The 21025-nt window shown below is 37.5% G+C and overlaps 1 protein-coding gene across 2 annotated transcripts in view; it reads left to right on the top strand.

The window, feature by feature from the left end:
• Positions 1-21025, top strand: part of Iqch (IQ motif containing H) — a 212340-nt gene that overhangs the window by 1504 nt on the left and 189811 nt on the right. For both annotated transcript variants that reach the window (XM_047540480.1, XM_047540479.1), the window contains exons 2-4: positions 4577-4699; positions 5839-5930; positions 20638-20755. In XM_047540480.1, the coding sequence (XP_047396436.1) occupies positions 4577-4699; positions 5839-5930; positions 20638-20755 (333 nt within the window). The remainder of the gene's footprint in view (positions 1-4576; positions 4700-5838; positions 5931-20637; positions 20756-21025) is intronic.

The following is a 21025-nucleotide window of genomic DNA, read 5'->3' as shown; positions in this document are numbered from 1 at the left end:
AGATGTGGTCTGGGCTCTTACCTTTAACAATATTTAATTTCATGTACATTTCTATCTCTTTTAACTTTAGGCTGATTTCTACTTTAAGTTCCTGGAAGAAAAGGAAAAATTAATGTGAACCTGGTTTTTTAATCAATACTATTTCATTCTTAACTGGAACTTTATGAGTGCTTCTATTTGGCAAACAAGGAACACCTGGTTCCCCTATAGTTATAATCTGTTATTCCTTTTTCCTTTCCTTTCTTTTTTTGGGTTAGGTCCAGGGTTAGGCCCATAGAAGCTGAATGACTGGATAATTATTTTATGAGTTCAGTTTCCCATAATCTACACTTTGATCAAAAATGAATGGGGCTGGACTAACATTTAGCATTACACCGAAAACATTTTTTAAATGAATGACACAAATTAATAGTAAAAGTGGTATTTTGAGAACATGTCTTAAGTACTTTAGGGAAAATATTTAAATACAATAATCAGTGCTCTGATCATAAACTCTTTGTGTGACTTTTAAAAAATTTTTTTGTAGCTGTAGATGGACAGAATGCCTTTATTTTATTTGTTTATTTGTTTATTTTTGTGTGGTGCTGCGCGGATTGAACCCAGTGCCTCACTATAGTAGGCAGGTGCTATGCCACTGAGCTACAGCCCCAGCCCCTTTGTGTGACTTCTTATGAAAAAATATGCCTAAGTGTTTGGATTTTCACAGCTAATTGTGAATATTCTGTCCCACTGTCAAATCATGTATCCATGTTTTTATTTTTGATTCAGGAAATATGATTAACATCTCCACACACAGTTCTGATAGGCAACATTCTGTTAACTACTTCTTTCAAGTCTATATATAATTCAGACATTTTTAGCATTTTGTCTGGATCTTTCCTCAACTCCTCAGAATGAAGTTTTATTATAATAATGACAATCAACATTGTAATAAAAATAATAGCCAACATTTATTGAAAGCCAGGCTCTTCTGAGAGCTTTAGATGATCTCATTAAGTCCTAACAATAACTCTATTAGGCAAGAGTTATTTTTAGCCCACTTTACAAAACAAAGTACAAGGAAGTAAAGTAACTTGCCAAGGGTGATACATCTGGTACCTATAGATCCTTAAGTTGGTTATGGCATGTTTCTGAAGTAATCTTTGTTTAAATTAGTAAGCTTTGTTTTTCTTCTTCATTAACAACAATGTGATGTCATTTTAATATATCTTCATAAATGTTTGTTTGACCCAACTAGGAAATGTTTGGGCAATAAGGGTTACCTGGTCCTGCGATCAAAACTAGCTTTTTTAACCATTTTTTATGTGTTCTTTTTAGACATACATGACAGTAGAGTGTATATTGACATATTATACATGCATGGAGTATAATTTATTCTAATTAGGAGCCCATTCTTGTGGTTGTACACAATGTGGAGTTTCCCTGGTGGTGTATTCATATGTGAACAAAGGAGAGTTACTCCAATTCATTGTACTGTCTTTCCTATTCCCATCCCCCCTCCCTTCCCTTCATTCTCTTTTGTCTAATCCAAGGAATTTCTGTTCTTCCCTTCCCACTCTCCCTTGTTGTGGATTAACATCTGCATATCAGAGAGAACATCTGTCTTTTGGTTTTTGGGGTCAAAACAAGTTTTTTAATAAATGTTTGGAAATTATATATATGTTTCAAAAACGCAGCAGTTGTATGTTAATACCAATCTGAGAAATATCGGAGCTAACTTGGCCATTTGGGCATTTTCTCTATCTTTCTTACAGACTCTATGTATGATTTGCAAGGAGCATACAATGTAAAAGAGAATGAGGGGGAAGATAACTTGGAAGTAATGAGGAGAATTCAGTCAAACTTGACTTTAGCAGAGATGAACACAATGGAATTTCATTGACTTCTGACTAGATGGAGTCTGTTTCCATGGCTCTTTTAAATTTTAAAGCAAATCTTTGCTGCGTTAACTCTTTCAAGGGCTTCTTATTGAGTAGCTCCATCCCCTATCTCAAAATAATAATCTTTCTCTTAGCAGAAAATTTATAGAAAGAGAAAATGAGTGACATGTGAATTTTCATTATGGTAGGCTGGGCCAAAATGAAGAAAGAATAGAGATTTAGAACTTAATCTCTTTTCCTACCCAAGTCTAGTGTAACATTTCCTACAGTACTTGTCTCTATTGTAATTATACAAACAGATGGGTGGTTATTGAGAGGGAAAGAGAAAATATGTGGCAAAAAAAGTAAAAATCTCTTGAAAAAGATTGAAGGGTCATTCAATTCAATAAGCATATACTGAGTATCATTTGCGCATAGGTTTTTATCTAGGTTTTTCAGTTCAGGGGAGGAGAATCAAAGTTTGTTCTGTTCCTACATGGCTAACCCTGTACAAAGCACTTTACATAGTTTTGCTCATTTTATACACACACACACACACACACACACACACACATATATATATATATATATATATTTTTTTTTTTAGTTGAAGGTGGACATAATACCTTTTTTTTTAATGTGGTGCTGACGATCAAACCCAGGGCCTCACATATGCTAGGCAAGTGCTCTACCACTGAGCCACAACCCCAGCCCCATTGCTTATTTCATTCTTGCCACTATTCTGAAGTAGCTATTTTCATCCTATTTTACAGATGAAAACACTATGCCTCTAAAAGGCTACATAACCTTTCCAAGTTCAATTCAATAATAGAGAAAGCAGGATTCCAGTTCATATCTGTCTGGCACCTAAGTCTTATGTTGATTCATTTTCATGCATATTACCTCTTTTTTTATTCAACAACTTGTAGGACTAGGGTAATTTCTTTCTTCTTGACAAAGAAACTAGGGGGTTCAAAAATACATGTGGAAATCATGTGAATAATAAGTATTAAGAGCTGGGAGTGATATTTGGCTGCTTTTTATTGAGTTTGTACTGTGTACCAAGACTATTACATGTTATCTCACTTCATATTATCAATACTTCTATGAAGAAGTATTGATAAAGGAACATTTTGGTGCTCACCTGTAACTCCAGAGACTCCAGCTGAGGCAAGAGGGTGGCAAATTCAAGCCAGTCTTGGCAAATTAGGGAGATTCTGTGTCAAAATTGAAAAACGAAAATAAAAAGGACTGAGAACTAACTCAGTGGTAAAGCACCCCTGGGTTCAATCCCCAGTACCCAAAACAAGCATTGTTTTTCACACGAGGTAGATGAAAAACAAAACAAAACAAAACAAAACAAAAAGCTTTGATATCCTGATGAGTAATCCAGTTTGGTTTCACTCCCCCTAGCAGTTCACAAGCGCGATTACAGAAAGATACATGCAGTTTCAAGTAGGAAAGTCAATGCATTAAAAGGTGGAACCAATAAACAAATGAGGGCCTAAAATAGGCCTTGCCCTTGGACTGCTTCTTTGTACTTTCCAAATGTTTTCAAACAATAGATGGTAAATGAGTTTGCAAGCAGTCATTGGGACAAAACAATCCAAAGAAGTACATCTTCATCCTTATTGCCTACAAGCAAGCAGTAGTGTGTTCAGATATCAATCTGTGAGCTCTGAAGGCTTAACATGACAGTATGTGTGGAGTACAAATGACCAGATATGTCTGCCAGACTGTGGTGCCTGTCAGTAAAAAGATGCACATTCTGATCTTTTGATTACAGTACTTGGCTCCATGGGAACATTCCAGAGTAATCAATAACATAGGCTACATCAATGTGTAAGTCCAGTTATACTAACAGAAAAAAGGTAACCATTTCAAAATGCCTTTAGCAACCCAGTCTGCAGATTGTTATTGGTGTGACTATTGCTGAAGCAGGTGTTGGGTTCATAAATTTGCATAACAAAATGTTTTTCTTATGGCAGCAGCCCATACAATAATTGGTGCCATCTGTATTTATCTGAATTTGAGTTTCTAATATGAATGCAAAGAATCTTGCACTTTGTAATTTCATAGTGCCCATTTGATTCCGAGGGTGCCTGAGTGTTGGGAGAGATGTTCATCATTTCCAAAGAAAATACACACTGAAGGAAAATGTTAAAGTAATAACATATGTTGCTTTTTCTTCATGGATCATTTTCATTTCTCACTACATCAAGCAAAAAGCCCCAACATCTACAGAACTGCTTCTTCAGGGCAGCAAGCAGGGAAGATCCAAATAGGATGGAAAACCAACAGGCCCTGTCAACACATTTACAATACTCTTGAAAGGCACTACTTCCCCTAGATCCTCTCTTTGCTGGAAGCGTTGTTTTCTATCCTTAACCAATCTGTAGCAATTGGAGTTTGGCACAAATTTATCATCTCCCACCTTTATCACCTGAGAGAGCAGATGCTATTTGAGTTGCAGTTTTATCTCTATTTCTAATAAGAGAAGGAAAAACAGAAATTGTATTAAAGCTTTGTTCCCTAAACTCAGAGAGACAATGATGGAATGTTCTAAATAAAGTCCTAGAACCATAAGAGATCATCCTCTTCAATGAATACCATAAAATCAACTCTATGGCTCTAGCAATTCAAGCCCATTGCAGAGCTGTAAGACAAACAGCTGCTATGAGCATTCTTTCAGTATGTTATATTTTTTGCATGTACAGGTCCATGAAGATCTTCATCAATTAAAGGATAAATTAACAAAATTCTCACCAGAGCAGCAAGGAGAGACTCTAGACATTCAGAATCTTGAAACGGCAATCCAAAGGACTGAACTGGGGTTAAGAGTAAGTAAAGCTTTAGGTATTAAATAGAATACTGGAAGGAGAAAAAGAAATGTGTAGAAGACCTTGTGTAATTCTGTAACAGTTGGATTTTAGGATGGCCATTAGCATTCACAGTCTTTTGACTTTTTTGATAATGATTCTTATTAGCTAACTGATTTACATCCTGTTAGATTCCACAAAGGATTTAAGAAGGTGAAATATAAGATTCTGCAGTGCCAACTCCTAAAATGTGGTCCAAAAAATAATTATTATCAATCCAACAGTGTCTGACCAAAAAGAAGCCATACAATGCAGACTTACTGGGGTTCTAAAAGATATGAGTTGAGTGTTCCCTAATAGTATTTTGAGCTCTTTGTTTTTGTAACATTATAATCAAGTGGGTAAAACTAAAGAAATGTACCAATATGGGGACAGAGAGATAAAATAGTTAAGAGACTTCATCATTATAAACAGACCTATGATCCAAGATGATCCACCCTTCAGACCAGGACGATGTTCATTTATGAAATCAGCATGTGTCAGGCAATTGGGGCCATATTCCAACTACGGTTCCTCTCCACCTTCTAGTTGTCTGTCTTTCAGTGTCTCTACTACTTCAGACTTCCACTCTACTTTGTAATCAGTTTTGTCACCCAGCTCCGGAGGCTGTGAGAAATGTGGTGTATTTTGTATCCTTTTCAGACTAGCACATCATTGTCCTATTTTACCTGATGGTAAGAGGGCTGGACCCAGCTGGAGTCTTTGGGCTGGCCATTTTAAATAATGTTACCTGAAGGCCAAATGCATTCTTCCATTGCTTACTTGAAGTCCCTGTAAGAGAAAAACATTACTCCATGTCTGCATCGCCTAGTAGATTTACCTGGCTGAGCAATCCCCTGACTGTTGTGAAGTTTCATTTGTGAAGAGTGCTACAGGTCACTCAAGCTTCGAGTTGCGGTGGTTTATTAACGTTGTGAAGGGATAGTTAAGTAATTTGCCCTTGAGATGCCTAATGATACCTTAGGCATGGAATAACACAAAGCATGTTGTGTTTTTGACTTAATTACACGATTCAGAACATTCACCTAATGAAACGAAGTAATTCAGCTAAGGATCTTAAGTCCACCACAATGGCCTAAACTTTGACTTTTCTGTAACAGATTCATATTGAGAAGTATTTAGATGTTGTAAACCATCATGTATTAGTGACTCCTATCAATGACAACTTACATTCTTCTCTGGCTTCCAAATGGTAAGTAAAATAGCCATTTTAGAGTCCAAAGTAAATAAAATGAAATAGTAACTTCTCTTCCCAGGTGAGATGACTATAAAGGCCAGTTTTTCTTGGATTGTATTCTTCTGCTAATTTCAGCAAGTTTTGCACAGGAAGTAGCAGAATTTGGACTCTAATGAAGTTGATTACAGGTTACTTCTATTTGAGTTCTGCTTGAACCCATAACAGTTATTTCAGGGTCTTAGATTTTAGTGTAATTCTGGTTTTTCTTAGTCAAAGTTATTTGAAATTCAACTCCTAAAGGAAACATTTTAATTTAACTCAGGTTTTATACTCTGAATGTCACATGATACTTTATTTACAGTTTTTAGAAGGTTATATATGCTTTATTATAAAGATATTTTGGTAAAAAAATAAAATAATAAAGCTTGCTACAATATTCATTATGTAATACATCCTAAAAGATGATTTATTAAAATTAGAATTGAGTTTACAAAGAAGTGGCCTTGTCTCACATGGACCTTCTTGCATTAGACCTCCTGAATGAATGAATGAATGTAGATTAAACTTTGGTACTAAGCTTAAAAACCCTATGGGGGCTGGGGTTGTAGCTCACTGGTAGAGCGCTTGCCTAGCACATGTAAGGCACTGGGTTCGATCCTCAACACCATGTATAAATAAATAAAATAAAGGTATTGTGTTCATCTATAACTAAAAATATTTTTTTAAACCCTGTGGCTCTTGTTTGTGTTTTATATCTGTACCCAGCATAAGTGGATAATATAAGACAACTAAAGTTATACTTCAGAAACAGTGCACAGGGAGTCATGAAAGTCATGGTTATGGCCAAATCCCAGCACTCAGTAGTGGGAAGCAGAGTTTTGGAGGATCAGTGCCACGGGTACCCATCATCATTGAAAAAAGCACCCCTTCCCTATTTCTCTCTGGGTCTCCTTGCAGACATAAGCATCTGTCCTCAGTCTATTCTGGATTCATCGCCACTTCATTCTTACTACCTGGATAACACTTGTATTAGTTATCTATTGCTTTATAACAAATTATCCCACATTTAGTGACTTATAACAGCAAATACTTACCTCACAGATTCTGTCATCAGGAATCTGCGTACAGCTTAGTTGTCACTGGCTCAGGGACTCTCACAAGACTACTATCTCTAAGTCTCATTTGAAGACTTGTAGAATTGGTAAGAGCAGAAGGGTGAGGGACAGAAAGAGACGCTTCCAAGCTCAACTACATGGTTACTGGCAGGCGTGGTTCCTCAACATGTGAGTCTCTTCTGGTGACTTGAGAGGGATTCACAAAGTAAAAGAGAGTGCCCTAGGGAGAAGCCGTGGTCCTTTTGCAACCTAATCTTAGAAGCGATATCTTGTTAGTTCTATTCTGTTCTGTTGTTAGAAGTGGGACAGTTGGTTTAACTCACCCAAGTGCATGGATATTGGGGGTGAGAAACATTAGGGGCCATTCAGGAAGCCACCTATCACTGTAGTCTTCTATCTTCATGTTGCACCTTTGGTCCATCTTCTCTGTTAAGCTTTCCCTAGTCTCTTCAAACTATTTCTGAATTTTCATAGCATTCAGCAACCACATAACTTCCTCAGCATACATTACCAACTATCTTACATTGATAGTTACTTTTGCATTGTCTTGAGAGCAGTGACCAAGGCTCATATGTCTCAGTAGTCCCAGTTTACCATAGTGTCTGGCTCTTGGTAGGACCTCAATAAATGCTTGCTTTTTATGATAATATGTTATCCTTTTATCTCTTCTGTGGATAGTGCATAAAGTATGCTTATATATATTATCTCATTTAATCCTTAAAATAACTGTCATAGACTTGATAAATATTATCCTTATTTTATAAATGTATAAAGTGAAGTCATAGAGTTTAAAGGGGTTGACCAAGATTTTAAAGTTATTCTCTCAACTCTCAATATTCTTTTCACTAATTGAAATCTTCTTTGCATATATTAGAATCATTAGCCAAAGGTCCAAAGGAGTAAACATTCAAGTGCAGAGACAGGAATGGACTATGTGTGATTTAGTACCATCATTTTTCTTAGAAAACTGGAGAGATTTTAGGTAACTAACTTCTGCCTTCCTGGCAAATTATTGGTGTGTGATCACATGAAATTCTCTACATGGAGAATAGGAGAAAAGTCTCCCAGAATGCCAATCCTTAGCCGGGAACCTAAGAAGCAGAAAGGCCTGGCAATGTTCAAATGATGTGGGCATCATGATACAGGAATATTATCTGTCATCATTAGTCCTTTATAGTATCAACACACTCACTCCAAAACTCTACCAACTTCTGGTTGTATGGTGAGTTTAAGAACTCACCTCCTCCTCATTCTCCTCTGCTTCCCCTTTTTCTTACTTTTGGCATCCTGAATCAGGCCATCTTTTCAGCCACCTTTAATTCCAATCAGAAGATTTTTAAATGAATTTGTACTTTTTTTTTTTTTTTTTTTTTGTGGTGCTGGGGATTGAACCCAGGGCCTTGTGCTTACAAGGCAAGCACTCTACCAACTGAGCTATCTCCCCAGCCCAAATTTGTACTTTTTGATAGCAGATGACTGATGCTCTATGGAATTCAAAAGAAGGTTGCTATCTCAATGATCTGTCTAATCTGGGAGAAAAACTCAGTGCAAATTCCACTACATGGTGGCATGTGATTAAAAGGTGACATAAGTACAGCAGGAGACCAGAATATGGTGAGGTTACTATGAATTTCTCTGATCTGGGAAGATTTCAGAGTAAAGTAGTACTTGAGCTCAGGGAGGCAGAAAAGAAAAGGGAGCACTTTTCGAGAAAGATCAAGTAGGATGAATGAAGAACCACACAGGGAATAAATTTGGGAGGTCTGTTTAATTGGGAAGACCAGTAGGCTTCGAGGAGAGTAATGGGGGGGTGGGGAATTAATAGGGAGACAGACTGGGCAAGAGTAAAGCATAAAGTCATCTTCTCAGAAAGCCACTGAAGGTTTTTGTGTCAAATTGTGACAAGATGGAAATGACATTTTATAAAGATTAATCTGGCAAAGCTGTAGAAAGTGCATGGGAAATCATAGTCTGGAGATAGACAACCAGTACATAGATTACCACAGTTACCCACACATTCATTTAGTGGATTATCATTCATTTATTCAACAAGCATTTATTGAACAGTTGCTATTTACCAAGTATTATGTTAATATTGGGGATATGTTAATTAACCATAGAACTTGTCCTTGTAATTCAAACTTTAATCTGGGATATACAGACCTGGACAAAGATGATAGTAAGGGGGAGTAAAAGAAGAGGTTGAAGCCAGGTGTGGTGGTGCATGCCTGTAATCCCAGCAGCTCAGGAGACTAAGGCAGGAGGATCAAGAGTTCAAAGCCAGCCTCAGCAAAGCAAGGCGCCAAGCAACCCAGTGAGACCCTTTCTCTAAATCAAATACAAAATAGGGCTGGGGATGTGGTTCAGTGATTGAGTGCCCCTGAGTTCAATCCCCAGTACTAAGAACAAAAAAAAAAAAAAAAAAAAAAAAAGGTTAATATGTGACATTTGAAAGAATCTCAATGAATATGAGATTGTATAGAAATTCAAGAATGACTCCAAGACTTGAGCTCTGGGGTACTGAGAAGGTAGAGAAGTCATTGATCTACAATGAGAGCTAATGGAAACCTGGTTGGGAAAGAGAGAGTGAAATTTTGTTAGAACTTCCTCATGGTTTGGGGAAGATGAAGCAGGAGATACTCAGTTTAATTAAGTTTTAAGTGAGTTGAGATAAGGAGCTAATAAGACCAAGGAAATAGAGAAGTCACATACCAAGTTTTAAAAAGTCTTGGAGATAACAAGGCCAGAAGTTAGACAAATATATATTTATATAGCATGCATGCCAAACTTTACAAAGCACTTTCACATACATTGTCTCAAATCATCCTTAAAAATCACACTATGAAGTAAGTGTTGTAATTATCACCATTTTATAGATGAAAAAACTAAAATTGAATAAATTGCACAGGATCACATGGCCAAGAAATCTGCAGGAACTCTAATAAAGACTAATCTTTCTGGTTCTAAATTCAGCATATATTTTTTCATGTGAATGATAGTGTAATTGTGTTTTAAAACTATTCTCAATATTTTAAAATTCTTGGAAGAAATCATTATCATTCTAATTAAAACCTCAAAAAACTCTTGACTTGAGTTAAATAATTTAATGAAATAATATGTGCTTGTCCATACTGATTCAATACTTTAGGTTTTGGTCATTTATATCCTTAATTTTTAAATTTGGGAGTATGACTTCAGATAGATTAGAAACTATGACTTGAAAATATTCTTTGAAAACAAGGAATTTTTAGGAATCTATAGGAAACAATTATAAAAGGGATTCTTGGAGAAGAAAATATTGGAAGTTACTTTACCAACTCAGTTTGCAATCAATATTTTTTTGGCCAATTGGGGGTCTGCCACTGTGGGATCAAGAGCCTGGTCTTGGAAATTCTGCTGTCCTATTGCTGTAACAACCTAGAATAAGCCTCTGGGACTGGGATTGAATGAGGACTTGGACCTAAAAGTCAGGCTGGCAGGAGCTGCCCATGTCTACTCAAACTCAAGGGCAAATGCCCAGGGAAGGGGAGATACATAATAAGAACTGTTGATCTCTGCTGTTCCTGTGACAGCAGAGCACAGTTCCTATGAGTAACTGAGAATCAGCATTGCTCAGATTTGGGGCTTCTCTGCCTATGGACACCAAGGAAATTGGAAGAATTCATTCCAAATGACTCCTATCCCTGGGTGCACCTATAAATATGAGTTAGCTAATACCATGTTCTTAAATACAATAATTGTTAACCTTATTGGCACTGTGATCTTTATCCTCATTGTCAATATTTTCATCATACTTGGCAGTGTGCAGAGGACTTCATTTAAACTGTGAGAGACAGATAAAGGATTTACCTTTTGAGGAAACTGAGACTTAAGAAAGCCAGTCCCAGGTCACCCAGGTGGTTGGTTGATGGTGAGGTCCAGACTCAAGTCCAGATCAAATGTCTGAAATCTTGTACTCTCCTCCTACTTCACAGCTGCCTGAAAACCACAAAGTCTGCTTTTCACAAAAGATTGTTTTCCTTTTAAGCAAGTATCGCTCAAAGGGAAAATCTCGCAGTTTTGTCTAGTAGAGCTGAAATCCAGTAGGCACACAAAGTGATGATAATGGTTGCCAGCAAATGCAAGATTTTCCTAGCAGTCATTCTGAAAACAATGATAAGGACCTTATCAAAGTAGCAGGTTTTCTCCAAGGAGCTCAAAGTGCTTTTGTATTGTTTTCAAAACAGGTTTAACTATTATCCCCACTTTGGCAATGATTCTTCTGTGTCAGAGCATGCTTCTTCCTCTTATCATTGCTGGCTTTCACAGATTTTATTGCTGGTGGTATCTGCTCACACTGTTCTTAATGACCATGCTCTGCTTATTGACACTGGGAGGGTGACTACCATCTGTACCAGCACTATCAGAACTGCACAGAAATCTTCAGTTTATACTCTATGGTGCTGGTATTTGAAGGGAAAAAAAATAAACCAGAACAAAGCAAATAAATAGTGGTGAGAAACAGTGACAGGGAAAGAAGAGGCTTCTATTAAATGGTCAGTATAGATTAGAAAGCACCTCGTCACTCAATTATTGAAGCACCTTGGATCCAACCATTACTGGGTTGTTCCCATGCAGTACACAAATCCCAGTAATATAGAATATGCCTGCCTACCTGCTAGTCTCACTCATGTACATACATAGAGGAGGAGAAAAGGAGAAGAGAAAGATAGGGTGACAAGATTGTTAACACTTGCTGTGCTACATATATACATGAGTATATATTACTATTTGGATGCTCACTTGTTTTTTCACTTTTTCTGTGATTAAGAAAATAATTTTTAGACAGTATCATAGAATTAAAAAATAATCCATTTGCAACAGATATAACACAAAAATAGCTAATACCATGTTCTTTTTTTTCTTTATTTTTTTTATTATTGTACACAATAATAAAAAATGGGATACATCTCGTTTCTCTATTTGTACATGGCGTAAAGGCATACCATTTGTGTAATCATAAATTTACATAGGGTAATGTTTGATTCATTCTGTTATTTTTTCCCTTCCCCCCACCCCTCCCACCCCTCTTTTCCCACTATACAGGACTTCCTTCCTCCATTCTTGCCCCCCTCCCTAAACCTAACTCTAACCCTAACACTAACTCTTCCCACCCCCCATTATGTGTCCTCATCCACTTATTAGCGATATCATTCGTCCTTTAGTTTTTTGAGATTGGCTTATCTCACTTAGCATGATATTCTCCAGTTTCATCCATTTGCCTGCAAATGCCATAATTTTATCATTCTTTATGGCAGAGTAATATTCCATTGTATATATATACCACAGTTTATTTATCCATTCATCAATTGAAGGACATCTAGGTTGGTTCCACAATCTGGTTATTGTGAACTGAGCAGCTATGAACATTGATGTGGCTGTATCTCTGTAATATGCTGATTTTAAATCCTTTGGGTATAGGCCAAGGAGTGGGATAGCTGGGTCAAATGGTGGTTCCATTCCAAGTTTTCTAAGGAGTCTCCATACTGCTTTCCAGAGTGGCTGCACTAATTTGCAGACCCACCAGCAATGTATGAGTGTACCTTTCTCCCCACATCCTCGCCAACACCTGTTGTTGCTTGTATTCTTGATAATCGCCATTCTAATTGGGGTGAGATGGAATCTTAGGGTGGTTTTGATTTGCATTTCTCTTATTACTAGAGATGTTGAACATTTTTCCATATGTTTGTTGATTGCTTGTAGATCTTCTTCTGTGAAGTGTCTGTTCATTTCCTTAGCCCATTTGTCGATTGGATTACTTGCATTCTTGGTGTAGAGTTTTTTGAGCTCTTTATAGATTCTGGAGATTAGTGCTCTATCTGAAGTATGATTGGCAAAGATTTTCTCCCACTCTGTAGGCTCTTTCTTCGCATTGCTGATAGTTTCCTTTGCTGAGAGAAAGCTTTTTAGTTTGAATCTATCCCAGTTATTGATTCTTGCTTTTATTTCTTGTGCTATTGGAGTCCTGTTGAGGAAGTCTGGTCCTAAGCCGACATGTTGAAGCTCTGGACCTACTTTTTCTTCTATAAGATGCAAGGTCTCTGGTCTGATTCCGAGATCCTTAATCCATTTGAGTTTAGTTTCGTGCATGGTGAGAGATATGGGTTTAGTTTCATTCTGTTGCATATGGATTTCCAATTCTCCCAGCACCATTTGTTGAAGAGGCTATCTTTTCTCCATTGCATATTTTTGGACCCTTTGTCTAGTATGAGAAAATTGTATTTCTTTGGGTTTGTGTCCGTGTCCTCTATTCTGTACCATTGATCCACCTTTCTATTTTGGTACCAATACCATGCCGTTTTTGTTACTATTGCTTTGTAGTACAGTTGAAGATCTGGTATTGCGATACCCCCTGCTTCACTCTTTCTGCCAAGGATTGCTTTAGCTATTCTGGGTTTTTTATTCTTCCAGATGAATTTCATAATTTCTTGCTCTATTTCTGTAAGGTACATCATTGGGATTTTAATTGGAATAGCATTAAATCTGTATAGCACTTTTGGTAGTATGGCCATTTTGACAATATTAATTCTTCCTATCCAAGAACATGGGAGATCTTTCCATCTTCTGAGGTTTTCTTTAATTTCTTTCTTTAGTGTTCTGTAGTTCTCATTGTAGAGGTCTTTCACCTCTTTTGTGAGATTGATTCCCAAGTATTTTATTTTTTTCGAAGCTATTGTGAATGGGGTAGTTTTCCTAAATTCTCTTTCTGAAGATTCATCACTTATGTATAGAAATGCCTTAGATTTATGTGCATTGATCTTATATCCCGCTACTTTACTGAATTCACTTATGAGTTCTAAGAGTTTTCTGGTGGAATTTCTTGGTTCCTCTAAGTATACAATCATATCATCAGCAAATAGGGATAGTTTGAGTTCTTCTTTTCCAATTCATATCCCTTTAATTTCTTTGGTCTGTCTAATTGCTCTGGCTAGAGTTTCAAGGACGATATTGAATAGAAGTGGTGAAAGAGGGCATCCCTGCCTTGTTCCAGTTTTTAGAGGGAATGCTTTCAGTTTTTCACCATTTAGAATAATATTAGCCATGGGCTTAGCATAGATGGCCTTTACAATGTTAAGGAATGTTCCCACTATCCCTATTTTTTCTAGTGTTTTGAGCATGAAGGGATGCTGTATTTTATCAAATGCTTTTTCTGCATCTATCGAAATAATTATGTGATTCTTGACTTTAAGTCTATTGATATGGTGAATTACATTTATTGATTTCCAGATGTTGAACCAACCTTGCATCCCTGGGATGAAACCCACTTGATCATGGTGCACTATCTTTTTAATATGTTTTTGTATGCGATTTGCTAAAATTTTGTTCAGAATTTTTGCGTCGATGTTCATTAAGGATATTGGTCTGAAATTTTCTTTCCTCAATGTGTCTCTGTCTGGTTTAGGTATCAGGGTAATATTGGCTTCATAGAATGAGTTTGGGAGGGTTCCCTCCTCTTCTATTTTATGGAATACTTTGAAAAGTATTGGAATGAGCTCTTCTTTAAAAGTTTTGTAGAACTCGGCTGAGAACCCATCTGGTCCTGGACTTTTCTTTGTTGGTAGGCTTTTGATGACTTCTTCTATTTCATTACTTGAAATTGGTCTATTTAAATTGTGTATGTCCTCCTCGTTCAGTTTAGGCAATTCATATGTCTCTAGAAACCTGTTGATGTCTTTGAAATTTTCTATTTTGTTGGAGTATAGATTTTCAAAATAGCTTCTAATTATGTTTTGTATTTCACTCGTGTCTGTTGTGATATTTCCTTGTTCATTCTGAATTTTAGTGATTTGGGTTTTCTCTCATCTTCTCTTTGTTAGTGTGGTTAAGGGTTTATCAATTTTGTTTATTTTTTCGAAGAACCAACTATTTATTTTGTCAATTTTTTGTATTTTTTCTTTTGTTTCAATTTCGTTGATTTCAGCTCTGAGTTTGACTATTTCCTGTCTTCTACTACTTTTGGTGTTGGTCTGTTCTTCTTTTTCTAGGGCTTTGAGCTGTAGTGTTAGGTCATTTATTTTTTGAGTTTTACTTCTTTTATTAAATGCGCTCCATGAAATAAATCTTCCTCTAAGTACTGCTTTCATAGTGTCCCATAGATTTTGATATGATGTTTCTTTGTTCTCGTTTACCTCTAAGAATTTTTTAATTTCCTTCCTAATATCTTTTGTTATCCATTCATCATATAATAGCATATTGTTTAATCTCCAGGTGTTGGAGTAGTTTCTGTTTTTTATTTTTTCATTTATTTCTAACTTCAATCCATTATGATCTGATAGAATACAAGGTAGTGTCTCTATCTTCTTGTATTTGCTGACATTAGCTTTGTGGCATAATATATGGTCTATTTTAGAGAAGGATCCATGTGCTGCTGAGAAGAAAGTGTATTCACTCTTGGTTGGATGGTATATTCTATAAATGTCTGTTAAGTCTAAATTATTGATTGTGTTATTGAGATCTATGGTTTCTTTGTTCAATTTTTGTTTGGAAGATCTGTCCAGTGGTGAGAGAGGCGTGTTAAAATCACCTAGTATTATTGTGTTATGGTCTATTTGGTTTCTAAAATTGAGAAGGATTTGTTTAACATAATGGATGAGCCACTGTTTGGGGCATAGATGTTTATGATTGTTATATCTTGCTGATTGATGCTTCCCTTAAGCAGTATGAAATGTCCTTCTTTATCCCTTCTGACTAACATTGGCTTGAAGTCCACATTATCTGAAATGAGGATGGATACTCCAGCTTTTTTGCTGAGTCCATGTGCATGGTATGTTTTTCCCCATCCTTTCACCTTTAGTCTATGGGTATCTCTTTCTATGAGGTGAGTCTCTTGCAGGCAACATATTGTTGGATCTTTCTTTTTTATCCAATCTGCCAGTCTATGTCTTTTGATTGATGAATTCAGGTCATTAACATTCAGAGTTATTATTGAGATATGATTTGTATTCCCGGTCATTTGGTTCATATTTAAAATTTTATTTATTTATTTATTTGTTTTTTGACACATCTTGGTTCCTCCTTTATTTGACAGTTCCTTTAGGATAATTCCTCCCTTTGCTGATTTGCTTCTTTGTTTTTTATTTCTTCCTCATGAAATATTTTGCCGAGAATGTTCTATAATGCTGGCTTTCTTTTTGTAAATTCTTTTAGCTTTTGTTTATCATGGAAAGATTTTATTTCATCGTCAAATTTGAAGGTAAGCTTTGCTGGGTATAAGATTCTTGGTTGGCATCCATTTTCTTTCAGAGCTTGAAAAATGTTGTTCCAGGCCCTTCTAGCTTTTAGGGTCTGGATTGAAAAATCTGCTGATATCCGTACTGGTTTCCCCCTGAATGTAATTTGGTTCTTTTCTCTCACAGCCTTTAAAATTCTGTCTTTATTTTGTATGTTAGGTATTTTCATTATAATGTGCCTTGGTGTGGGTCTGTTGTAATTTTGTGTATTTGGAGTCCTATAAGCCTCTTGAACTTGATTTTCCATTTCATTCTTCAGATTTGGGAAATTTTCTGATATTATTTCATTGAATAGATTGTTCATTCCTTTGGTTTGATTCTCTAAGCCTTCCTCAATCCCAATGATTCTCAAATTTGGCCTTTTCATGATATCCCATAGTTCTTGGAGATTCTGTTCATGATTTCTTACCATCTTCTCTGTTTGTTCAACTTTGTTTTCGAGGTTAATTATTTTGTCTTCAATATCTGAAGTTCTGTCTTCCAGGTGTTCTATCCTATTGGTCATGCTTTCTATGGAGTTCTTAATTTGGTTTATTGTTTCCTTCATTTCAAGGATTTCTGTTTGTTTTTTTTTCAATATCTCTAACTCTTTATTGAAATGATCTTTTGCTTCCTGAATTTGCTCTGTTAACTGTCGATTGGTGCGATCATTCAATGCCTGCATTTGCTCTTTCATTTCATCGTTTGCTTCCCTAATCATTTTAATTATGTACATTCTGAACTCCCTTTCTGTCATTTCTTCTGCCATGCTGTCGTTGGATTCTATTGATGTAACATCTAGATTTGTTTGGGGCATTTTCTTCCCTTGTTTTCTCATATTGTTCAGGAATCAGTGGGTCATTAAGATATTGCAGATTTCCTCTATCGACTTATAATATCCCTGAAGATTGCTAGTATATCCCCTCTTATCCTTCAGTAGCCTGAAGTCTTGGAGGAAGTTGATAATGCGGAGCTCCACGAAGAAGCTGCCTCTCTAGGGTGGTGACCCTCAGGTGGTGTATATTCCCTGCTAGTGGTCAGAGGTGTCTCCACTTGTTGACCAATGGTCATCCAACGGGGAACTAGGCTGCGGGTTGAGGCAAGTCCTGTTTGTGCCTGTGTCTCTGGTTTTACCGTCCCTGTGGGAAAACCTCTCCCGGTAGGGAAGACTCACTCGGTGGGAACGTCTCGCTGGTCAGTTCCCCTCCTAGAGGTTCCCCTCAATCTACAACTACCGCCTGGGCTGGGCTGTCTTCCTCTGCAACGTTCCCAGGGGCCCGGACCTACCTCCTGGGCCTGGGAGCTTCACCCTCTGCAGGCGAGTCTCCTTAGGCTGCCTCTCCCAGAGAAGCTGCCCGCAGTCCTGGAAACTTCGCTCCGCCCCTAGGCGTGTCTCTGTGCGGCTCTTCCAGCAAGAAGCCACCTAGCTCCTGGGACCCTACTCTGCACCTAATCGCCTGGCTATGCGGCCCCTCCTCTGAGCCGCCACCTGGAGCCCCGTACAATAGCTCCGAGACCCAGAGACCCGCCACACACCTCCTCCTCCGGACAGCGGCTGGGTTTCCGACGCAGTCACTAGGAGCCCAAGCAACTCACTTCGCGTCTCCTCCTCCCGCCAACCTCCCGTAGCCCTAGGCAGTCACTCCAAGTCCAAGTGACCCACCCTGTTCCTCCTCCTCCTCCTCGGGGTAACCCCCCGAGTGTTCAGGGGCGGTGGCTCCGAGACCAAGTGACCCACCGCACTCCTCCTCCAGGCAGGCCACCGGTGTTCAGGAGCGGTCGCTTTGAGTGCAATCAACTCACCACTCGCCTCCTCCTCTGGCAACCGCCTGTGGCTCTGATGCAGTCCCTCCTAGACCAAGCGACCCACCGCGCTTCTCCTCTTCCTCCGGGCAGCCCCCCGGTGTTCAGAAGCGGTCACTCTGGGTCTAAACAGCTCGCCACTCAGCTCCTCCTCAGGCAGCCGCCCGGAGCCCCAGTGGTTGCTCCGAGTCCAAGCGCTGTGCTGAGCCGCCTCCTCTACGATGATCCCAGTTGTCCGTGTTTACCGCTCCAGCGGGGGGAGGGACATCTCGCCGAGCAACTCCACTTCACAAATTCCCTGTGTTCTGGGGCTACCGCCCCATCCGGGACGCCTCCCCAACAGGAGAGACTCACCCGGCGGCTTTGAGTTGGTCCCAAGTCTCTCACTATCTCCTCTTTTGAATCCTGTGACCTGGAGCAACATGAAATGCCACCCTCTAGGCCGCCATCTTGAAACTCCCCTGTACAAACTCCCATGTTCTTAAATACAAAGAATTCTAGCTGCCCCCCCTCAAAAAAAAAAAAAAAAAAAACTTGATATAAGCAAAAGGGCATAAGACTACCTACAGAGATAGGAATGCAAATAACCAGCAAATTTAGGAAGAATTTTAATGTCACTGGTAACTGATAAAGTACATATGAAACAAAGAAACATGTCTTACTGGTAAACCAGAGAAATTCTAGTTAAACAATATATTACTATTTTTTCTTCCTAATAAGCAAAACAGACCATTTAAACCACAATAACATTCAGTGCTGATGAGGGCACAGTGAGATGGGCATAGTTTTGTACTACTGGTGAAGAAGTATAGCACAGAGTTCTTAACAGCAGCTTTTCAACCTAAGTGAAAAGATTTTAAAAGTTTTTTTTTTTTTTTATTGTAAGCATAGCTCTAGGAATTATTCTAGAAAATAAGAAGAGATACACATGAATCTCTGTGCATGTTCGTTTTAGTAATATATCTAAAAGTAATAAATTTGGAAAACCTTAAACATCCCTAGTAAAATAATGATTAAATCCCTGACAACACATGTGTATGTGTATTATGTATCCATTAAAAATTGGTATTGTGGAAGAAATGCTAATGACACAGAATATTTATCACAGTACCTGTTGTGGGGGGAAGCAGGATATGGAATTCCGTCTCAGTCAATTCTCAATATGTAAATTCTCTTCTAAACATGTAACCATGGGAGTAAAGAGATTTAAGAAATACACAAAGAGACTTTCATTTCTGGAAAGATGGTGTAGATATTCTTCCTCCTATACTTCCTGCTAAGTCCAACTAAAATGCCTGGATGTTATATATAAAACAAACTTAGGAAGACCTTGGAAGGTGGCAAGAAGAAGGCAGACCAGCTAGGGAACTTGGGACGAAAGAAACAGGATGGCAAATTCCCTGAGTCTTCTTTTTTGCCTCACATGGCCTATTCCTAACCTGCATCATTTTCTTTCTCTCCAAATAATTTCTTTAAACATTTCTTACGAGACAGATCTCTGACAACAAATTCCTTTAGCTTTTGTTTGTCTATGTCTTTATTTTCCTTTTACTTTTGGAGGATATTTGTTGGATAATAGAATTGGGGGTGGGCCAGTTTTTTCTTTCCATGTTTTAAAACTTTTGATCCACACTTTTGTTGCTTGCATGGTTTATAAAGAGCAGTCCCACTTAATTCTTATCCTTGTTCTTTCTCTGTGGTTTGTTGCAAGATTTTCTCTTTGTCTTTGGTTTTTCATAGTTTGAATAAAGAAATCAGAACTATTTTTAAATTAAAAACTTTAAGATACTATATGACCTGCTATGCTCATTCTTACAAATTTATTTTGTTTTTAACATGGTTCTCCCATGGAACTGTCCATTGCTTACTAAGGAAAAATTTGGGGGAGAAGGTTATCAGGGATTGAACCTCAGGGGCACGTGGCCACTGAACCACATCCCCAGCTCTATTTTGTATTTTATTTAGAGACCAAGTTGTTTAGTGCCTCACTTTTGCTGAGTCTGGCTTTGAATTTGCAGTCTTCCTGCCTCAGCCTCCTGAGCCATGGGATTACAGGTGTGCATCACCACCGTGCCTGGTTAAGGAAATCTTTTAACCAACATTGATCTTTAAATCTTTGCAATTGTATAAAATAGCAGAGATATTAAAAAAATGTTCATATTAGCTGTTTAGGGGGCACCATTTTGAATATATTTAACATTGGCTATCCTATAATTTGGTTTTATTAAAAAACATACAGTTTTATGTATTTTTCTCTACCAAGAAATGTTTTATAGTATGATAACTCTTGTCAATTGTTAACTATATAAATTCAGTCAGAGATAGAGCTTTATATTCATGCTGTAATGGTCTTTATAAGACTTGGATGTTCTCATGCTTAATAAAACAACTGCAGATTTATAGCAAAAAATGGTAAAGATTGGTCTAACTTATTATAATCACCAATAGCATATTTCCTTTTAAATGTAATCTTTACTATGAGTCATTGTTTCAAAATAATTTGAGAAGCTTTTAAGATAGCAAATTTGATTTTAAATTCTATTTCTTTTTATTTAGGCTGCTTCCAACTCTAATTGACCAGAAATCATTTGTTTTCCCTCTGGGAACTGAGAGTAAAGTGTGGCCAACCCCAAAACAGCACAAGTCACCTCCACGTGTCTTTCCAAGAGCAAAGGTAGGAATAGAGAAATCCATAGAAACAGAAAGTAGATTAATGATTACAGGGGCTTGGAGGAGGGAGACCATGAGTGACTTCTATTGGGTATGAAGTTTTTTGGGGGGAAAATGAAAATGTTCTAGAATTATATAGTGGTGGTGGTTGCACAACTCTGTGAATATACTAAATACCATGGAATTATACATTTTAAAATGGTGGGCTTTATGGCATATGAGTTATATCTCAACAAAACAATTAAAAATATTTAAGTAAAAGTAGGACATTTGC

Source organism: Sciurus carolinensis, chromosome 2 (assembly GCF_902686445.1).
Source record: "Sciurus carolinensis chromosome 2, mSciCar1.2, whole genome shotgun sequence".
Classification (NCBI taxonomy): Eukaryota; Metazoa; Chordata; class Mammalia; order Rodentia; family Sciuridae; genus Sciurus; species Sciurus carolinensis.
This window is presented reverse-complemented; position numbering and strand designations above follow the sequence as displayed.